We start from the raw sequence: 18,674 nt of genomic DNA, 5'->3' as shown, positions 1-18,674 counted from the left end.
TACTGAAATGGTTAGTTTTCATTTAGGTGTGTAGACTTCTACTGATAAAAAAAAACCAAACATGAAAAGAATTCCCAGATTCCTCCCAAGTAACTGTGTGATAGGTACAACAGAGGGCTTCCTATTTAATCTTTCAAAAGGTACTCAATTTTCAGTCTAAATACTAAAACAAATGAGTAGTGCAGCCTAAGACCTTTATATTTAAAACATATGATGGGACTCCAGTTGGAAACTAAAGACTGCAGTCTGCAACAGTCTTACAGTCTGTAATGATGCATGATAGATTTGAGGGACTCCATCAGTTTATTACAGGTGTTCATCTTTGTTGTTGGGGTTTTACAGTCTGTAGAAAAGATGAGCTATCAAAATAGCATCACTATGTCCCCATTGTTTGCTGAGGAATTTTTTTCTGTTTCAGTTATCACTTGTGCTTTTGCCATTCTGTTTCCTCCTTTGCTCGTTGCAAGCAGTATGTGTAGCTACATGCGCCGATGAAATTGTCACCTGTTAGGCGTAATACTGTACTAGTAATAATATTGCAGTGTCTTTTATAAACTCTTTTTTATAGATATATGTAAGAGCACAATTTGAATATGATCCAGCAAAGGATGACCTCATTCCTTGCAAAGAAGCTGGCATCCGATTCCGAGTTGGCGATATCATCCAAATCATAAGCAAAGACGATCACAACTGGTGGCAGGGTAAACTTGAGAACTCAAAAAATGGTACTGCAGGTCTTATTCCTTCTCCTGAACTTCAGGAATGGTATGACTTAAGTTTTCTATAAAAGTGAATATAGCTGTGCTTGTATTTCTCTCTTTTGTGCTTTTCATTGTTGTATAGCTAGCTAATTCTTTTGCCACAAAACTATGTATTGCCTCTGCTTGTGTGGCATCGGTGATTTTTTGTCCTCACATATGCGCAGCAGTAAGAGTTATATGCAATATCATGAGTGGTTACATTAGAAAAATAAGCCTGTTTCAGTAAATGTGGTGCTTTATAATCTACTAGAGAAAAATGGGACTGAAAGCTACATAAATAATGTTTCTGTAAGGAGGTCAAAATAATTTCTCTTTTGGGTTTTAAACTGTTTTCATTAGTGGAGTTTACATGCAGGTACTGCAGGAATAAGGTGTTAGTAAAACATCAAGCACAAAGGTCAGTGAGGGTATTTTGGGAGTTTCTCACCTTCTCATTTTTCATGTGGCAACCAAATGGTAGAAAGAAATCACAGTGCAAGATATCTGGATGACAGATGTAATGAATAGCAGTGGCACTGAGTACTGCAGAAGCAATGCAGAGCTAAGCAAAGTCTCATAGACAGAGTTTAGTAAATATTTTCAATGTATCAACACAAACTCTGGCAGGGAAGTCCTGGGCCATGACAGTTATAGCCATAACTCAAGAAAGTTTATCAATATACATCATTTACCCCAAAATATTTCCTACAAGATTTTCTACATAAAAGAATTAGGGTGCTGTAAATGGTTTTAAGAGCACCTGTGCCACCTGGACTGGCTAGGGGAGAATTTGCTAGAAGAGAACATGTAGAGAAGACATTTCCTTCCATCTCAAGTGCTCCCTTGCAAGCCCTGACATGAGGGAGACAATGGTGTACATTGCTATACTGTATCCTAAAGATAAATCTCAAAACAGTTCCACAATTTAACTTACTTTGAAGTAATTTAGAGCATAGTGGTCTCCCAGCCCACATGCTTTTCCAGTCTAATCTCCTGCACAGTGGTCTGCAGCTATTTTAGTAGTTGCCCTTCCTCCTATACTCACTTGATTTGTGAGCTTTAATGATCTATCATAAAGAAGATGTTCTTCATATGAAAATATCTCTGCATATAAGTGTTTTAAAGTAATTTTTAAAAAATTACTGTAGTCTTGTACAATTACAAAGTCTTATTTATTTATTTCATTGTGTGGCTTCTTAAAAATACATTGATTACCAAAAAACCCCCAAAATCTCTCCTCTGTATGCCAGGCGAGTTGCTTGTATTGCCATGGAGAAGACCAAACAGGAGCAACAGGCCAGCTGTACTTGGTTTGGAAAGAAAAAAAAGCAGTACAAAGACAAATATTTGGCAAAGCACAATGCAGGTATGGGGGGGAGGGGAAAGTATTTTTGGGGGAGGTTGAATTTATTTCATTCTAAACATTGCAATTGATTGTTCAGCTTACGCTGTTATGTAAACCTAATGAGTTACTTAAGAAAATGTAAGCGAAATTCTAATTATGCCAATATTCCTCTGCTTGTTCTGGCTTCTCTTAGTGAGAAGAAAGTTCCAACAGTGTAAGTGCAGCAATAATAAAGGAGCAATAGAAGCCAACAGGTTGTGAATTTTGCAATCCATATAACTGTGATGTGCTCTACAGGTTTTTAGTAGCATCCTTGTTAATAATGTGTTTATAGTTACAGGTTATAGATGTGAAAATATCATGAAAGGCCATTTTTCTTGAAGCATTACAGGCTGGAAGTGGAGTAAGAGCCACTGTGTAGTTAGTGTGTTACCAAATAGAACTGTGGAAGTAGAAGTGTAGAGCAAGAGATCCATGCTAAACAAAATTCATCACTTTTAGTAGTGAAAAAAGAAGACCCTCTTCACCCATGAGTGGAATTTAGTTCTCCTAATCTGAAATACTCAGTGTGATGAAACTGTTTCTATTGCATTGGTATCACATACTGTGATGATAAGTACGTTGTTGTGGTCCTTTGGGAGACTTGCAGGGATTTTTATTAGAAGTAAGAGATATACCTATCCAAACAGTGTAATGAAAGGATTTTATCTTTTCTGTTAATGTCTGGGCTTTTTCCAGGTGCATTCTTGAACACATCAATTAAACAATATAAATCTTGTGCATTTCTTCTTACCTGCACAGTCTGTGTGCATTATCAGAGCTCATAATACATCAGTACTGCTCTGTTTATGTTTAATTAAAAGTGTTTTTTAAATAAAAGCCAAGAAAGTCAAAAAACAGCAATTGTCATTTACACTCTCAATTCACTGTCACCTTTAAGGTGTTCACAGTAAATATGAAACCATTTGTTACCCAGAAACCCCTTACCAGTAGAAGTCAAAAGCTTTAATTTGTTTCTTTCCTTTTGCTACTTCAGCACTCTGGTTGCTTTAATTTTTCAACTTCATTGCAGAAGCTCTGAGCCATGTTTTACTAATTATGACTTTAACTAAAACTGCAGAGAATAAACCGGATTCTATTACCTAGTCTTTGACAGATTTAAAGTACTACCAATTGCTCCCAGCATACCTTCCCGCAACATTGCTACTTCCTTCGGCCGTCAGACTTTGTGTGGCCATGCTGTTAACTGGATTAACTGAAGAACAACAAAAAAACCCCACTGATTTTTTGATCTTTAGGACAGACATATTTCTCAATACAGTTCACAGTGCGCAGCTATATAGTTAGTGTCAGTGTGACTAAGCGTGGCATGCTACAAAGGAACAAGGAAAGTAAGGACAGCCAGGGAAGGAGAAGGAGCTGGCAATACTTCAGCAGCAAAAAGCTCAAAAGCTTTGCATCAATTAAATCCCTGACAGAAAGGTAATTTAGACTTTCCTAACTTTATGTAGGGGAATGTTTGGGAGAAGATTGACAGCTCTTTGAGTGGCATAGTTTGCCTGCCTTAGTGCTTGCTACCAACAGTGCTGTTAGCCACTTTACAGCAGTGTGCAGTATTTGGTGAAAATTAGAACCATGAACCTTAAAAATTATCCTAATGACCATAAAAGAAACTGTTCTTTACAGAATACCATCTGATACTTCCCATTCCCTCTAAGAAGTGGAAAAAATTATCCTAATGACCATAAAAGAAACTCTTCCTTTCAGAATACCATTTGATACTTCCCCTTCCCTCTAAGAAGTCAAAAAGTTAATGAAAGCATAGATTGGAATAGAGTTCTCTCAGAAATCTTTATCTCAGTGTCCTTAAAATATTAAAGGTGATGCCAGTAACATTCCAGGAATATTGCTAACTGTAGAATATAAAGAGGTTCACTGAAATGCTGTGGTGCTTGTGAGAGTTTAACTATGGTAACAAACATACCTTGTCTGAACTACGCTATCATGTCTGGTATTGTTAGTCAGAAATATGGCAGCACTGGCTTTTGCAAGCTTTCAATGCATCTGTCTCAGAATGAAAAACAGATCTTTTCTTCTGTTTGATCCAAAATAAGCATAATTAATTTGGAAGGGAAAAGTCTAATCCGGATGTCCGAATTTTGCTCTCAAAGAAAGTAGAATTTGTTTTTCTTATGTATATGAATAATATTCATAAATTGTTTAGCAATATGTAATCTATCTGGACTTCCCTGTCATTTTTGGCATAGAGTTGAGACTGAACTGGGGTGCTAAGAACTGACCAAGTAAAATTCTTCATAGTCAACTAAGATTTGTGTGAGCTGAGATTTGGAGAGCTGAGGTTTCCATGTGATATATTGGGATATTACAGAATCACAGAATCACCAAGGTTGGAAGAGACCTCAAAGATCAAGTCCAACCTGTCACCACAGACCCCATGACTAGACCATGGCACCAAGTGCCACATCCAATCCCCACTTGAACACTGCCAGGGATGGTGACTCCACCACCTCCCTGGGCAGCCCATCCCAATGGTGAACAACTCTCCTAGTGAAGAACTTTCTCCTCACCTCAAACCTAAACTTCCCCTGATGCAGCTTGAGACTGTGTCCCCTTGTTCTGGTGCTGAGTGCTTGAGAGAAGAGACCAACTCCCTCTTGGCTACAACCACCCTTCAGGTAGTTGTACACAGCAATAAGGTCTCCCCTGAGCCTCCTCTTCTCCAGTTACTAGAACTAGAATAAAATTATTCTGAAAATGAGACAATTTATGAAGAGGGGAACATTTCAGTTACTTTTTATAATTAAAAGCAAATATATTCTGCTTTACAAGAAAAAATAACCTGTTTTTCCTACCCCCATACTTGATTCTGCAGTATCGCATCCTTTAAGAGAAAATTTCACGATCATACATCTTAGCACTTTAAACCAGAGCCCACAGAAAAAAATTAACCATTTTTCATTATTAGAGGTTCACTGGCATTTTTTAGAAATGCTTTAGAGAGGTACTGAAGTGATACATCTAGATACGTGGTGTTTATTTCACTGAAATGGTATTGCAGGACTTCATAAAAGAACACTCTTCAGAACATACTGCAACTCTGCTTCGCGTTACGCATAACGTAGAAAATTGCCAAGCTTCTACAAAATATGTTTATCATTTCTTAATGTGATTTATTTGCCTGGTGTTTAGACTATTGCATGGTAAAGTTTATTTTGTGCATATACTTTTTATTTTACTAATATATTACAAGCCATATCTCAATGACCCCTGTACATTTTTCATGCTGTCTTACTCCCAATGGCCTCTGTGCATGTAAGTAACCTGTCAAGTGACAATGCCTCTTTATTTGCTTCTTGCTGTTTCCTTTCAAGAGCTCCCTTTTCTTTACTAGCTAGTTAACACAGAAGCATTGAAGTTCAGCCTTTAAATGTGCCCTCTATTCCTCATCTCTTGTGTATATATTTTTTTTTAAATCACTTTTCTTTTCCATTTGAAAACCCTACAAATCATTAGTTAAATCCACGTAGATTGAAGCACATCTCCATGCTGCTAATTGGTGATGAAGGCATTAATAGTTATCATTGTTTGTTCCTGTGGTTTGTATCTAACAAAATGTGATTTTGTTCAAGAAGAAAATAAAGGGTGGATATTTTTTTTCTTCTTTTTTTTTACTATTATTATTTTCTAATGGGGAAAAATCCTTGCAGGCCTAGATGGTTAGATTGGTAAAACTTTTTACTGTGTGGTAGATCTTTTAACTCTTTCTGTTATGAAATTAGTGACTAATTAGTTGAAATAGTGTGAAGTTGCAAAAAGGAGAGTCTTGAGAATTCAATGTTTGTGGAATGGAAGAAAAATAAGATGAAATTCTTGCTTGTAATATTTGGGGAAAGGTTGAAGGAGGTTCTTTTTTAAGATAAAATTCAAAATGCTTCAAATAGACTAACAAGTTCTCCTGTCTGTGTCTTTTCAGTGCCTTAAATTGTTGAATATATCAACTGACAGATTAGTAGTTTGACTAAATTGAAGTAGTTGTATTTTTTCCCTAGGGTAAAAAGACTGCCATTGAATTAAAAAATCTGCCCTCTAAAAAGAAATACATTAAGTTAAATCCCTTGCTGCCTTAACTGGGACTTTAGTACAAAGACCATGTGCCTTCTGGTAGGCTCCACAGTCCTAATGTTGATCTTGGTGGTCATGGACTTCTGGAGCAAGCAAACTAAAGCTTCCACCAGTGCCTGCTTCCCTAAGGGGCTGGGGAGGGGTAGAGGGGATATCTCCAGACATCCTAAAAAATGGATAGGATATAGCTGAGGTGAATAAACCAGCGCAGAACTTCAAAACATTCAAAGATCCCATGTTTCAGAGGCAGCCTCTCCTCACTTCTTTTTACAGCATGCCTAAGTACGGAGCTGAAAGCTCTTGTTCATCATTCTGCTCACAACTGCCGCTTGCTGTAATCTTACAAACATAATTAACTGCCTCCCAGCTTCTTTTTAGTACAATTTGGCATGAGTTACCAGCCATTGTGTTATTTGCCTCAGGAGAAAAAAGCTGAGTTTAATGAACAGAACTTGATTTTTCAGTCATTACTTACCTTGGCAATTGACAATAGACTGATCAGGCATGATTGAATTCATCCAATTGAAATTATTTCTGAGATACTTCTACAATTTTTCCCCTAAATAAGGTGGAGGTTCTTTTATGTAATGCCATCACTTTGTTAGAATTCTTCATTCTGTCACAAGTTTGAAAAGCATGATAACTTAACTAGCATGTGTGTTTAAAGAGAACTCTAATTACAATTAACATGATGGTCGTTTTGAGGAATAAATCCCACAAACCATTACCACTCTTCTCTCCACATTTCTCATAGAAGTTGTTAAAACAGGGTTATGAGAGCATCCCTAACTTCAGTGTAAATAGATGTTCTCCTATTTATGTTGGTCACTGTCTATGGATTGATTTTTCTTTAGTATTGCTATTTGTTAGGAATGCAAATGTGACTGGCATGCCATTTCAGCTAATTTTTGTGGTCTGCTGAACACTGCATGAAAGGACATGCAAACTTCCCTGAGCATCTCAGTAGCTTTGTTACTGCTTTTTAACAGCTTAAATGAACACTTTTGTTTAAATTGCATAATGAAATGGTTTTGTTTTCCATAACATGTTACTGTGTGTTGTAAATCTAAAACTTGCTAAAAGAATAATTTGTAGCACAATTAATTATCACCCTTAATATGCCCTTTTTTTTCTTACCTCTGTGGGGATTTCTTTTGTGTTTTAGTGTTTGATCAATTAGATCTCGTCACATACGAAGAAGTAGTAAAACTGCCAGCATTCAAAAGGAAAACACTAGTCTTACTAGGTAATTTTGAGTTATTATTCTGAACATAACTGTAGTTTTGAACCCCTCCTGGTGGCAAAGTTGTAATTCATTTTTGTGTTGTGGATTATAGGTGCACACGGTGTTGGAAGGCGACACATAAAGAACACACTCATCACAAAACACCCCGACAGATTTGCTTACCCCATTCCCCGTAAGTAGCAATGCTTTAATCACAGAATCAGCCAGGCTGGAAGAGACCTCCAAGATCATCAAGTCCAACCCATCAGCCAACCCTAGCTAATCAACTAGACCATGGCACTAAGTGCCTCATCCAGGCTTTTCTTAAACACCTCCAGGAACATCAACCCCGCCACCCCCCTGGGCAGCCCAATGTCTCTTTCTGTGAAGAATTTCTTCCTAACATCTAGCCTAAACTTCCCCCTGCACAGCTTGAGACTGTGTCCTCTTGTTCTGTTGCTGGTTTCCTGGAAGAAGAGACCAATCCCCACCTGGCTATAACTACCCTTCAGGTAACTGTAGACAGCAATAAGGTCTCCCCTGAGCCTCCTCCTCTCCAGGCTAAACAATCCCAGCTCCCTCAGTCACTCCTCATAGGGCTTGTGCTCGAGGCCTCTCACCAGCTTTGTTGCCCTTCTCTGGACACATTGCAGCATCTCAACATCTTTCTTGAATTGAGGAGCCCAGAACTGGACACAGGACTCAAGGTGTGGCCTAACCAGTGCTGAGTACAGGGGCACAATGACTTCCCTGCTCCTGCTGGCCACACTACTCCTGTTACAGGCCAGGATGCCATTGAGCTTCTTGGCCACCTGAGCACAGGTGCTGCAGAATTCTTTGTGTCATCATTGGCAACGCACCCATTGTACTACCACTTGTGTTCAGTTCTGCTGAGGTGGAAGCTGTCTTAAGGCTGGGAACTGTGATAGGACTGGGTATATTTCATCATTTGTGGTTGGTTTTGGTTTGTTGGTTTTTTTTCCAGAAAGAGAGGCAATAAGTGTCACTACTTTTACATAAGATGTTTCTAAATATTCACTAAATTTCTTGTCAAGCATATTTCTCTCTACCCTAAATGATTTTAATGTAGGATGATTCTAAAACATACTTAGGTTTTTGTGCTAATCATACATTTTTAGTTCAGGTGAAACACCAAGGCTGTTCCAGTCTAAAACTCTGAATAATTCCCATAAGAAAAAAATATAACCTGGATTGGGAAGAAACCTTTATCTGGCCAAAGAAGCTGCAGAGGCTCCTTCTCTGGAGTCTAACCTGGATGTGTTCCTGTGTGGCCTTCCTTAAGTGATCCTGCTTTGGCAGGGTGGTTGGACTCAATCTCCCGAGTTCCCTTCTAACCCCTACCATTCTGTGAGATAAAGAGATCATAATTAAAAATGTATCATAGGCACTCTAAGTATTATGTGAATCTGCTCTGTCTTTCAACTGGCTCCAGGCAATTGAATTTATTCTCTCCAGCTCTCAGGCATGGATTTTACTGCATTTGCTTCATTCTTCTGCAAAACAGTAGTAGGAGTAAGGACCTTTTGAGATAGGCCTTACATTGAGTGTGGAGTTTTGAGGAGTACTTTATGAAGAAATGATCAATGTACTGAAAACCTGGTCATAAAAGGTCATGTCACACGCAGTGGTACTTAATTACAAGGATTAGTAGGCCAGATATCTTACCGCATAAGGCTGGAAAAGCAGTATTTTAAAAGGATGTTAGTGCTAACTAGCTTCCACCTCTTGAAAAGTAATCAGGACCTGACCCACTTTTTAGACTTAAACCATCACACTCAGGAGAAAACCTCATAAGATTTAAGAAGAAAAGGAAAAAATACACAAGTATCCTTTACAAAAGAAAAGGGTATAGGGAAAAATAAATGTAAGTTCAGCAGACCTAGGGCAGCAGTGAGTAGAATAGTGATATTACATGGTTTATATAATCCATTGTTCTTTAATTCCTCAAAATAACTGTGATCTATATTTCTATAGAATGTTTTATCCTTGAAATATGCTAACTGATCCTTAGTACATTGCTAATTAATCCTCAGAATAGTAATAGGTATAACTAAAAATAGAAGATGAGTACAATTTTTTGATACCTTGTTTGACATTCCTCTAGGATTGTTGGAAGGTATGGGTATAGAGGGGGAAGAGATGCAGTACTTCAGATATGTCACCAACTTAAGCATGATAGTGGAAATACATGAAAGTAAATCAGTATATATGAGAGAGTATTACATAGAAAAAGGCAAGTGGGTATCAGTGTGCCTGTGAGGAAGCAAGGAGCAGATGGCCTACAGACTCACAGAATAGGTGATATCCAAAGGTGATATAGTCCCCTGATCAAGTAGAGCCTCCTAGAGCCAGTTGCCAAGGACTGCATCCAGACAACTTCTGAATATCTGCAAGGATGGAGACTCCACTGCCTCTCCGGACAATCTACACCACTGCTCAGTCACCCTCACAGTGAAAAAGTGTTCCCTTACCGTCTACATTTAGCCTCTATCTGGGGCTAAACTGTAGCAGTCATTCTACCATCTGATGACCCAAAGATTGAAAAGAAAATATAGCCAAACTGACACCACTGACAATACAAGTTATATTCAGCCCAGCAAAAGTGCAGAAGTCACAACATCCATGAACATTCAAGAACAGGAAAGAGAAGAGGAGCAGAGTGAGAAAACAACTTAACAAGAAGTTCCCCTCTCCACAGCAAACTTCCTTCTTTATACTGAGCATGAAGCTCATGGTCTGGGATACACCCGTGAGCCAGCTCAAGTCAGCTGTCCTGGCTGACTCAGAACTGTTAATGGCCTGTAGCCTGTGGCTGGCTTGCAATTCTGTCCCAGCAAAAGTAGGACACTGACATTCAGAGAGCAGCTCCTGTGCCCATGTTTCAGTGTGTGCCCATTGCCTCTTGTCCTGTTACTGCATGTCACTGAAAAGAGATAGGCTCCATCTTCTCTATACCTTTGCTTTAGATGTTTGTACTTATTGATGAGATGCTCTCTGAGCCATCTCTTCTCCACCTGAACAGTCTCAGCTCTCTCTCAGCCTTTCCTCATAGGGGAGATGCTCCAGATAAGCTTAATACTGCTTTTTGTCCTAAAAATGTTTTGTGTTTTGTGCTTTCAGACACAACCCGACCTCCAAAGAAAGATGAAGAAAATGGGAAAAATTACTACTTTGTATCACATGACCAAATGATGCAGGATATATCAAACAATGAATATTTGGAATATGGCAGCCATGAGGATGCAATGTATGGGACAAAACTGGAAACAATACGAAAGATCCATGAGCAGGGACTAATTGCAATACTTGATGTAGAACCTCAGGTAACAAATTAGAAGTAGATAATGGGACTCATCACAAATCCTTCATCTTGATTTTATTGAGGTGTATTTCTTTTTGTTGATTGCACCCCAGATAAGTAATGCATACAGTCATGTGGAACAAAAGTCCCTGGAAAACCAAGGCCTGGTTAGAAGAGCATATAGCAGAAACAGATTAATTGTTTAGCTTGGACTGTAAGCAGTGTAGGTTGCAACTGTACTTAGCATGTAACTTCCTGTCCAGTGAACCACAGCAAAACAAGTCATTGCATTGCCTGCTAGGAGTGATGCTCAGAGGCTTTCAAAACCTCCTTTTTGATGCTTTATCAGAGGATAATCCTGTTCCTAAGTGACTCTTGCTCATTGAGCATGGTCAGAAACATTCGTGGTCAGTCACTGAGACTGATCCCGCTTGCACAATGATCAGAGGAGTGCTGTTACTTTATCAACCCCTTTCCATGTTGCCGTATGATACTTTTGGGAAGAGGGCAAGAGGGAAGATCAGAAATACTAATAGTTTGTTCATTCTTAATATAAAATCTTCAGTGGAAAACTGATATATTTCCTTTGAAACATCCATGTACTCACAACTTTCACAGGGATGTTTATAAATGAGACAACATGAATATGAACAAATGTGCTGTTTACATGAGCAGATTGAAGGTAATGTCAGGGAAGACAAAATTGTGATCAGTATTCTGTGTTTAAATTTGCCACCTTCATTCTTCTTGGAGAATGGATTCAAATTCATTAAGAATTTCATAATAGAAATGAGATACCTGGTTGAATTATTTAGGACAGTTCACATAGCATGCTGGTGTGGTGCTGTACCGAGAAATAAACCCCCACATGTAACAGGGAGAGCAGCTTTTGTAGTTAGTTCAAATGATGCAGGGGTTAAAAACAAACTCTCTTAATAAACATTTTCAACTTGCATTATTCAGAAGCATTACAATTCTCAGAAATCATTTTCATCTTTGTTAGGGTATATTTACATTTGGTAACAGCTGCCTTTGTTATACTTCCTCCAGCATGTCTAGCAGGCCTGTTTCTTAACCAGCTTCCTCATGCATCCATTTCAGCTCATTAAGGCCAGCTTGTTTGTGGGCTTCTTCCTAGTTATCTCATACTGCTTGCTTGTTTTCCCTTGGGGCTCGTAGTCATGTGAGTTTTCTTAGGTTTCGCATATGGACTTTACCTCCTGTGTAGAGGACCTTGGCATAGGGGATAGATAGAGGTGGGTTTCAAGCAGCCAATATGAAAAACCTCTTTAGCTTGGCAAAAGGGTAGATTGTGGGGGGTTGGTTGTTTGTTTAACAAAACCAACCAAACAGTTACAAAGACAGGGAAGTGGAAGGAGCAAAGAAGACTAACCTTTAGTAGTCTTACTTTATCTTGTCCATCAGTTCAGTTGAGGTGTATTTACATGCCTCAGTCTATCTTGGATCTACACCAAAGTTTCACATATGGCAGCTCTGTGTGTCACTCAGTAAGTTAGGCCCAAGTCAAGTGTTTTATGAGACTCTCTGTGTAGATCTGGCTGGGGGGATTGGTGCAGCATTAGTGCCATGCTTGATTTTTTTCAATCACTGTACTTAATAAAAAACTTCCAACCTCTCACATCACATTTCCATTTGTGTCAGAAGATGATTTGTGTTGCTAGGTAGAAAAAGACCCCAAGAAGTTATGTTCTAATCAATATTTGTTCTGTTGAATACAGAATACAGTTGACTGTTTTCCATATTTATGGCATGACTGAATTTTTCTACATGGTATTAATCAGTTTAAATGCGAACAGATTTCTGCGCTCTTTAAGGCTGAATAAGGAGAACTTCTTTGAGCTTATGTTGAAGCTTTTATTGTCCTGAAAACTCACTTTAAGTATGGATAAATACACAGTTTGACCACCAAAAAAATGTAAAATCATGCAAAAAATTGTTTGTGTTACTAAGGTCTTGTCTCCAGGTCAGTTAAAAACAAATACTAGCATTAGTAAATGATGATTTTGCTTGTGTGACTAAAACTTATTTCACATTAATTGTTGGGGAGTTCTTCTAAAGTATCTGATTATTTTTTTTTTTTCACCTAGGCATTGAAGGTCCTGAGAACTGCAGAGTTTGCTCCTTTTGTTGTTTTTATTGCTGCACCTACGATCACCCCAGGCATTAATGAGGTATGGCATATTGCACTCTAATATTCTATCAGAAACAGAATTAAGGGTAAGAATCAGATACCCAGATAAGACTCTAGTTATTTTCCTGTCTGTTGATGGAGGGGCAGAGAGGCAGCTGTACCAGCAGCATTAGTATGTAGACTGAGATGTATTTATTGAAAATGAACTGATTTTTCTAATTCAAGATATGAACTTCAAGTCAGAGGATCCACATATTTCGTTCTAAAAATAATTACTTCCTTCCCTGCCCTAGCTCAAAGATCCTTTTCCAAATCCTTGACAAATCATTAGCACAAATTGCTCGACTCTTGAGTTGCAGTGCTAGATTACATCTGGCCTGAGCTGAAGAAATGAGTGTGTTCTCCCACCTTTATCCTTAGTAATTTTTCTATACAGAAAATTTATACCAGAAATAGGCATGTTTCTTTTGAAGGCTCTTCTCTTAAGAGTTGGAAACTTTGACCAAAGGTTAATTCCTCGTGGAATAATGTTAAGCATTCATGGAGTTCCACCTCCTGAATTTCCTAAGTAGTTTTTATGAAGTATCTGCTCTGCAGATTGCTGTTGATTTTGAAGATGATATCAAACAGTTCTAGATTTAGCTCACAACAGGGCAGACAGTATTTATACAAACACTTTATCTGCTCAGCCTTTTTTAACCCATTATATTAAGGTATTTAATCTATTGGATTTGACCATGGACCTGTTTCAGATCTCCTAAATGTCTCCTTGCTCACACCAAAGTAAACTCAGAAGCCCCGTATCTATAGTCTGTTTCTTTAGAAACGTAGTTACAGTATCGAAAGTATGAAACTATGACATTATTTTCAGGAGAATAAGAAACAAGGCAAACATATTTTAAGGCAAATACCCTGAATGATTATTAAAACAGCCCATAGAAAGTGAAACATACTGGCCTGGAGCTGCAATTTTACTGGCATATGAGACATTCTACTAATTCACTGTTACTAAAGAGAGTCATTCTCTCTAACTTGCTCCAGGGACATACACTGCCATGGCACTTCCCAGATCCTTTAGCAAGCTACCTCAGCTCTATGTTGGGTATTTGTTGGTTTCATGCAGCTCACAAAGGCTCTGGCTGCCAGAAGCAGCAGTGAAAACATTACAGCTAGGAGGGAAAACAGAAGGGGGAAAAGGGATCTGTTAAATTACATTGTTTCACTGTCTAATGGGCCCGTAGCCTAAATGATAAATGTTACGATTGCACAGATGAAGACCTCTTGGAACATTACAATTTGCAGTGTTGGGGAAGTGACAGTTTGTCTGGCTGCTGAGTTGTTGTATGCTGTAAATCAGTACAATCTCAAAAACCATACTACCATTTTGGATTCTACACTGAATTTGCCTCTGTGCAAGCAAATGACATGGCATCACTTTAACAAAAGAGTCTCTTAGGATGTTACCAGGCAAGCACTGTGCTTACAGCAGCGCTCAGGCAGCCAGGTGTCCTGTGGAGCTGTGCAATTGCCTGAGTTTATTGCCTCTACACCTTCATCTCACCTCCCAGACAGTCTTCTGTCACCTCACTCATCTGCTAGTGGTACTTAGACATTGGAGACAGTTCCTATGAGGGAGAAAATTGTTTCTGTGGTACACTGGAAAGAGGACAGAAATGTACCTTTTATAGAGTAGTGGTGGGGAGATATTTGCTCATGCCAAAGAAATATTAGTATAAGTATTACATTCTAAATATTTGCATTCATGCTGTAAGACTCTGTCTTTATTTTAAGCTCTTGTGACTAAAGTCTCTGTGCACACAGAGTCTCACTCAGGCACATGAATTGCTCAACTGATGCCACTCTTACAAAGCATGCTAATTCATTAATCAACTAAGCTTAAGGATAGGGAGGAGCAGGAAATAGAAATAGCAATGGACCTTGCCCAAAGAGAGGATTCACTTTCTAATGTTCACTGGGCTGCATGGAGATAGGCAAATTGTGTCTGTGTGTTTTAGCAGCCTGCAAGGCAGCAAACAAGGGTGAAGAGTGTGTGTTTCGCGTTTCCCATTCATGCCTCCTTTTTGAAAGGTTCATTTGCATAACAAGTATCCCTTCCTGTTTATCCTTTTATCCTGCTCTGTTTTATTTACACGTTTTGCAAGCACTTCTGCAAATAACTGTCCTTTCCCCAGCCCCCTTATGTTTTCTTAAATTTCATCTTTGCTTTTCTTTTCGTTTTCCTGCGCTCGTACTAATTGTACATAGCTGCCAAAATGGTGCAGAAAATTGCCTGTAAGTACCAGCTAGGGGCTGACAAGGGAGTCCTAGTTATTTCAGTAGTTATAGAATGTAGATTTGCTTGTTCCCATTCAACATTACTTTCGCCACTGGAATAAAAATATAATGCAATAATGGCTTTAGAGAGCTGTGCTAGAACTACCTGCTAGCAAAAAGAAGCTAGACAGTAAAATTTCTACTCTTAGAGCTGTACATTTGAACTTCATGGCAAAATCCGTGCAGACACCAGATCTTGGAGGTATCTCTCTTGAGACACTTTGGTTTATCACAGACCACACAAAATATCTCCTTAATCAAGGACCACACAGCAAGAGTTAGGAGACAAAACGTTATGCTTTCCAACTGAATATAGCAGTGCACTATGAGCAATTCTGCAAAGCAGAAGACCAATTTAAATCATATGGGAAATCTTCCAGAGTGTATCCTCCTGTATAATCACAACTTAAATTAGGCTATTGCTGTGCTGAGCCAGAGAGAGGAGAGAGCACATCAGGAAACACTGGAGTAGTTCCTCATTCTTCCAGCTGTTTTCTATCTCCCATTGCCCAGACAGCAGCAGAGAGAAGTTGGCAGGCTCCACGTTTTTGATCTAAGTCATTATTGAGCCATATGTAAATCTTTATTGAGCCAAATTCTTCTGAGTTTTATCTATGCTTCCTCTCTTCCTACAGCCAAAGAATAAAAGGAATTTTTCTTAAGAAGTTTACAGTCCCAGCAGCTGTTTGAGGAGAATTTCTGTTGGAGCAGAATTGGCAAAGTCCTGATGTCATGTTTATACATAGTCACAGCCTTAGAAGGGAATATTAGTCCTTTGTTTGACTGTCACAAGTGGCAGACATTGTCCTATGTACTTTAAGAACAGAGAAAACCAGCCCTCAGAGACCAAAGATATCACTGGTGGCCATTATGCATGTGGGACAGATTTTGTGGATAAAAGCCATGTTTCACTCCATTCTGTCCCAGCTGTGGATGGAGACAATATTAGGAAAGTGAACTGAATTCCAGTGATAGGAAAGAAAAGTCTGTTCCAATAGTGGGCACACTGCAACTAGGCCTGCATAAAATACCTACTGCAGGAATGCTGAAGGAAGAAGAAAGGATGTTCTGCTCCTAAATGTGAAATTACTGAAGCTGCTGACATTCATTTGTCTGCCTGCAGGTAGCTGAACATTTTGCTAAGCATCTTTTTTCTTGATACTACTGGAAGCACAACTGCTGGAGAATATTCTTATTGATCTGGGATGTTCACTCTTCAAAATGTAATTAAGAAATGTTAGAGAGACTGTCAGGAACATACCACAGCAAAAACACTGAGGAAGTGTTAGCTTTGAAGATGAATTTTGGCATTTAAGCCTTACAGGCAGGACTCTGGCATGGGTTTGAATGCACAAATAAATGCTCTTACCGCAAACCCAGGTGAAATTTGGCCTCAGAAGTTGAAAAAACAACAATAAGTTAAAATTAACTTTTTATTATTATTACTTTTTAAAAATAAAAAACCACACCCAAGAACTTCTTTTGTTGTTGTTGCTGTTGTAGAACTTGAAAAACTTGGAAGCTATTTGAAAACTGCTGCAGTGGCCTATCCCAAACTTGTTAGTGCCCCTAGATGAAGGAAGAAATGCTTTGCATTTCCAACAGGCTAGGAAATGTAGATATTCCCAACTACAACAGAAGGGGAAGATAAGGCAGAAAAATATTAGCATTTAATTCATTTTTTTAATTGTTAGCTTTGTGACATCTGCTTGTGCCAGGTACATGCTAATATTCTTCTCTACCCACCAGCTGAGGGTTTTTAAGCTGAGATAGCTGCCAGTGTTTCAGGTTTTTGTTGTCAGTCGCAGTAAGATAGATGCTTTAGTGAGTAATGTTCATCCTCATGCTTATAGTAAAGATGACACCAATAGGAAATCTTAATAGCAGTTAGAAAGCTACTTAAGTCTTAACAATTCTAAAGCTTCATAGTGTTTTTTTCAGGTACTTTTAGCCTTGTGCCACAGGATTAAAACTCTTGTAAAGGTGCAATATGATTTTGCTAAGACTGCCTTTAAATATCACAGTATAACTTAGGTTGGAAAGGACCTCGAGGATCATCGAGTCCAACCTATCAACACAGACCCCAAGACTAGACCATGGCACCAAGTGCCACATCCAGTCTCCTCTTGAATGCCTCCAGGGGCGGTGAATCCACCACCTCCCTGGGCAGCACATTCCAATGACCAATGACTCTCTCACTGAAGAACTTCCTCCTCACCTCGAGTCTAAACCTCCCCTGGAGCAGCTTGAGACTGTGTCCCCTTGTTCTGGTGCTGGTTGCCTGGGAGAAGAGACTAAGCCCTTCCCGGCTACAACCACCTTTCAGGTAGTTGTAGAGGGCAATGAGGTCACCCCTGAGCCTCCTCTTCTCCAGGCTAAACAATCCCAGCTCCCTCAGCCTCTCCTCACAGGGCTGTGCTCAAGGCCTCTCCCCAGCCTTGTTGCCCTTCTCTGGACATGTTCAAGTGTCTTGATGTCCTTCTTAAACTGAGGGGCCCAGAACTGGACACAGGACTCAAGGTGTGGCCTAACCAAAGCAGAGTACAGGGGCACAATGACTTCCCTGCTCCTGCTGGCCACACTATTCCTAATGCAGGCCAGGATGCCATTGGCTCTCTTGGCCACCTGGGCACACTGCTGGCTCATATTCAGGTGTCTGTCGATCAGCACCCCCAGGTCCCTCTCTGTTTGGGAGCTCTCCAGCCACTCTGACCCCAGCCTGTAGCTCTGCATGGGGTTGCCATAGCCAAAATACTGATCTCAGTGAGCTATGTTAAGCACTGTAAATACTCTGCTTGACAAGTATGATTTATTTTTTTTCCCTGTGTAGGTTAATTTAAGCATTCAAATGTAGGTCCTCTGCTGATATAAATAGATGTCTCTTTTGGAATCTATGAGAACTTGGCAGTTTACCTAACTAGGTTTTTGGCTTTAAGATATTGGGCCATATGAAATGCACCACCAAAATATTTACTATTATTGCTCCCTGTTGCCCAATTTGTTAATAGCATAAATTAAGTTTGCATGAACTACTGTTTTCTACAGAAGTTTCAAGCATCACTTGCAATTCATAATGGTCTGTACAAGGAGCATCCCTTGGATGGAGAGGATGTGAGGAGCAATCTGACTTTGAATGTATATCAAGTGATGGCAACATCATCCCCCTCATTTGGGGCTGCAGCTTCAGAAAAGAAGCAGAACTGTAACTTTGATAGAGAACTTCTCCAGAAGTGGCTGGTTTCATAGCTACTGGGAAGGAGAACTGTCTCAGTGTAGGTTGTTCCCTTTGGAGGACCTGAAAGCCACTGTTCTGCTATAATTACAAATAGTTGGGAAATTCAAACAGAAAAAAAAGGGAGGGGAGGAGTCTGTTATTAGCTGGATAAAAATTCCTTTCACAGAATAATTTCTTT

General features: G+C 39.2%; 1 protein-coding gene across 15 annotated transcripts in view; it reads left to right on the top strand.

Annotated features, from left to right (window-relative positions):
• CASK (calcium/calmodulin dependent serine protein kinase) overlaps window positions 1-18,674 on the top strand; it is a 211,115-nt gene that overhangs the window by 190,262 nt on the left and 2,179 nt on the right. For 6 of the 15 annotated variants that reach the window (XM_068155114.1, XM_068155111.1, XM_068155107.1 and 3 more), the window contains 7 exons: window positions 569-765; window positions 1,991-2,106; window positions 7,394-7,474; window positions 7,566-7,646; window positions 10,595-10,797; window positions 12,884-12,967; window positions 15,193-15,219. In XM_068155114.1, the coding sequence (XP_068011215.1) occupies window positions 569-765; window positions 1,991-2,106; window positions 7,394-7,474; window positions 7,566-7,646; window positions 10,595-10,797; window positions 12,884-12,967; window positions 15,193-15,219 (789 nt within the window). The remainder of the gene's footprint in view (window positions 1-568; window positions 766-1,990; window positions 2,107-7,393; window positions 7,475-7,565; window positions 7,647-10,594; window positions 10,798-12,883; window positions 12,968-15,192; window positions 15,220-18,674) is intronic. The other 9 variants (XM_068155115.1, XM_068155112.1, XM_068155108.1 and 6 more) reach the window with 4 other exon arrangements.

The sequence above is a fragment of the Melanerpes formicivorus genome, unplaced genomic scaffold (genome assembly GCF_026170545.1).
Source record: "Melanerpes formicivorus ecotype bairdi unplaced genomic scaffold, bMelFor1.0.p_v2 SCAF_30, whole genome shotgun sequence".
Taxonomy (NCBI): domain Eukaryota; kingdom Metazoa; phylum Chordata; class Aves; order Piciformes; family Picidae; genus Melanerpes; species Melanerpes formicivorus.
Note: the sequence above shows the minus strand (reverse complement) of the source record. Positions and strands in the feature narration are given on the sequence as shown.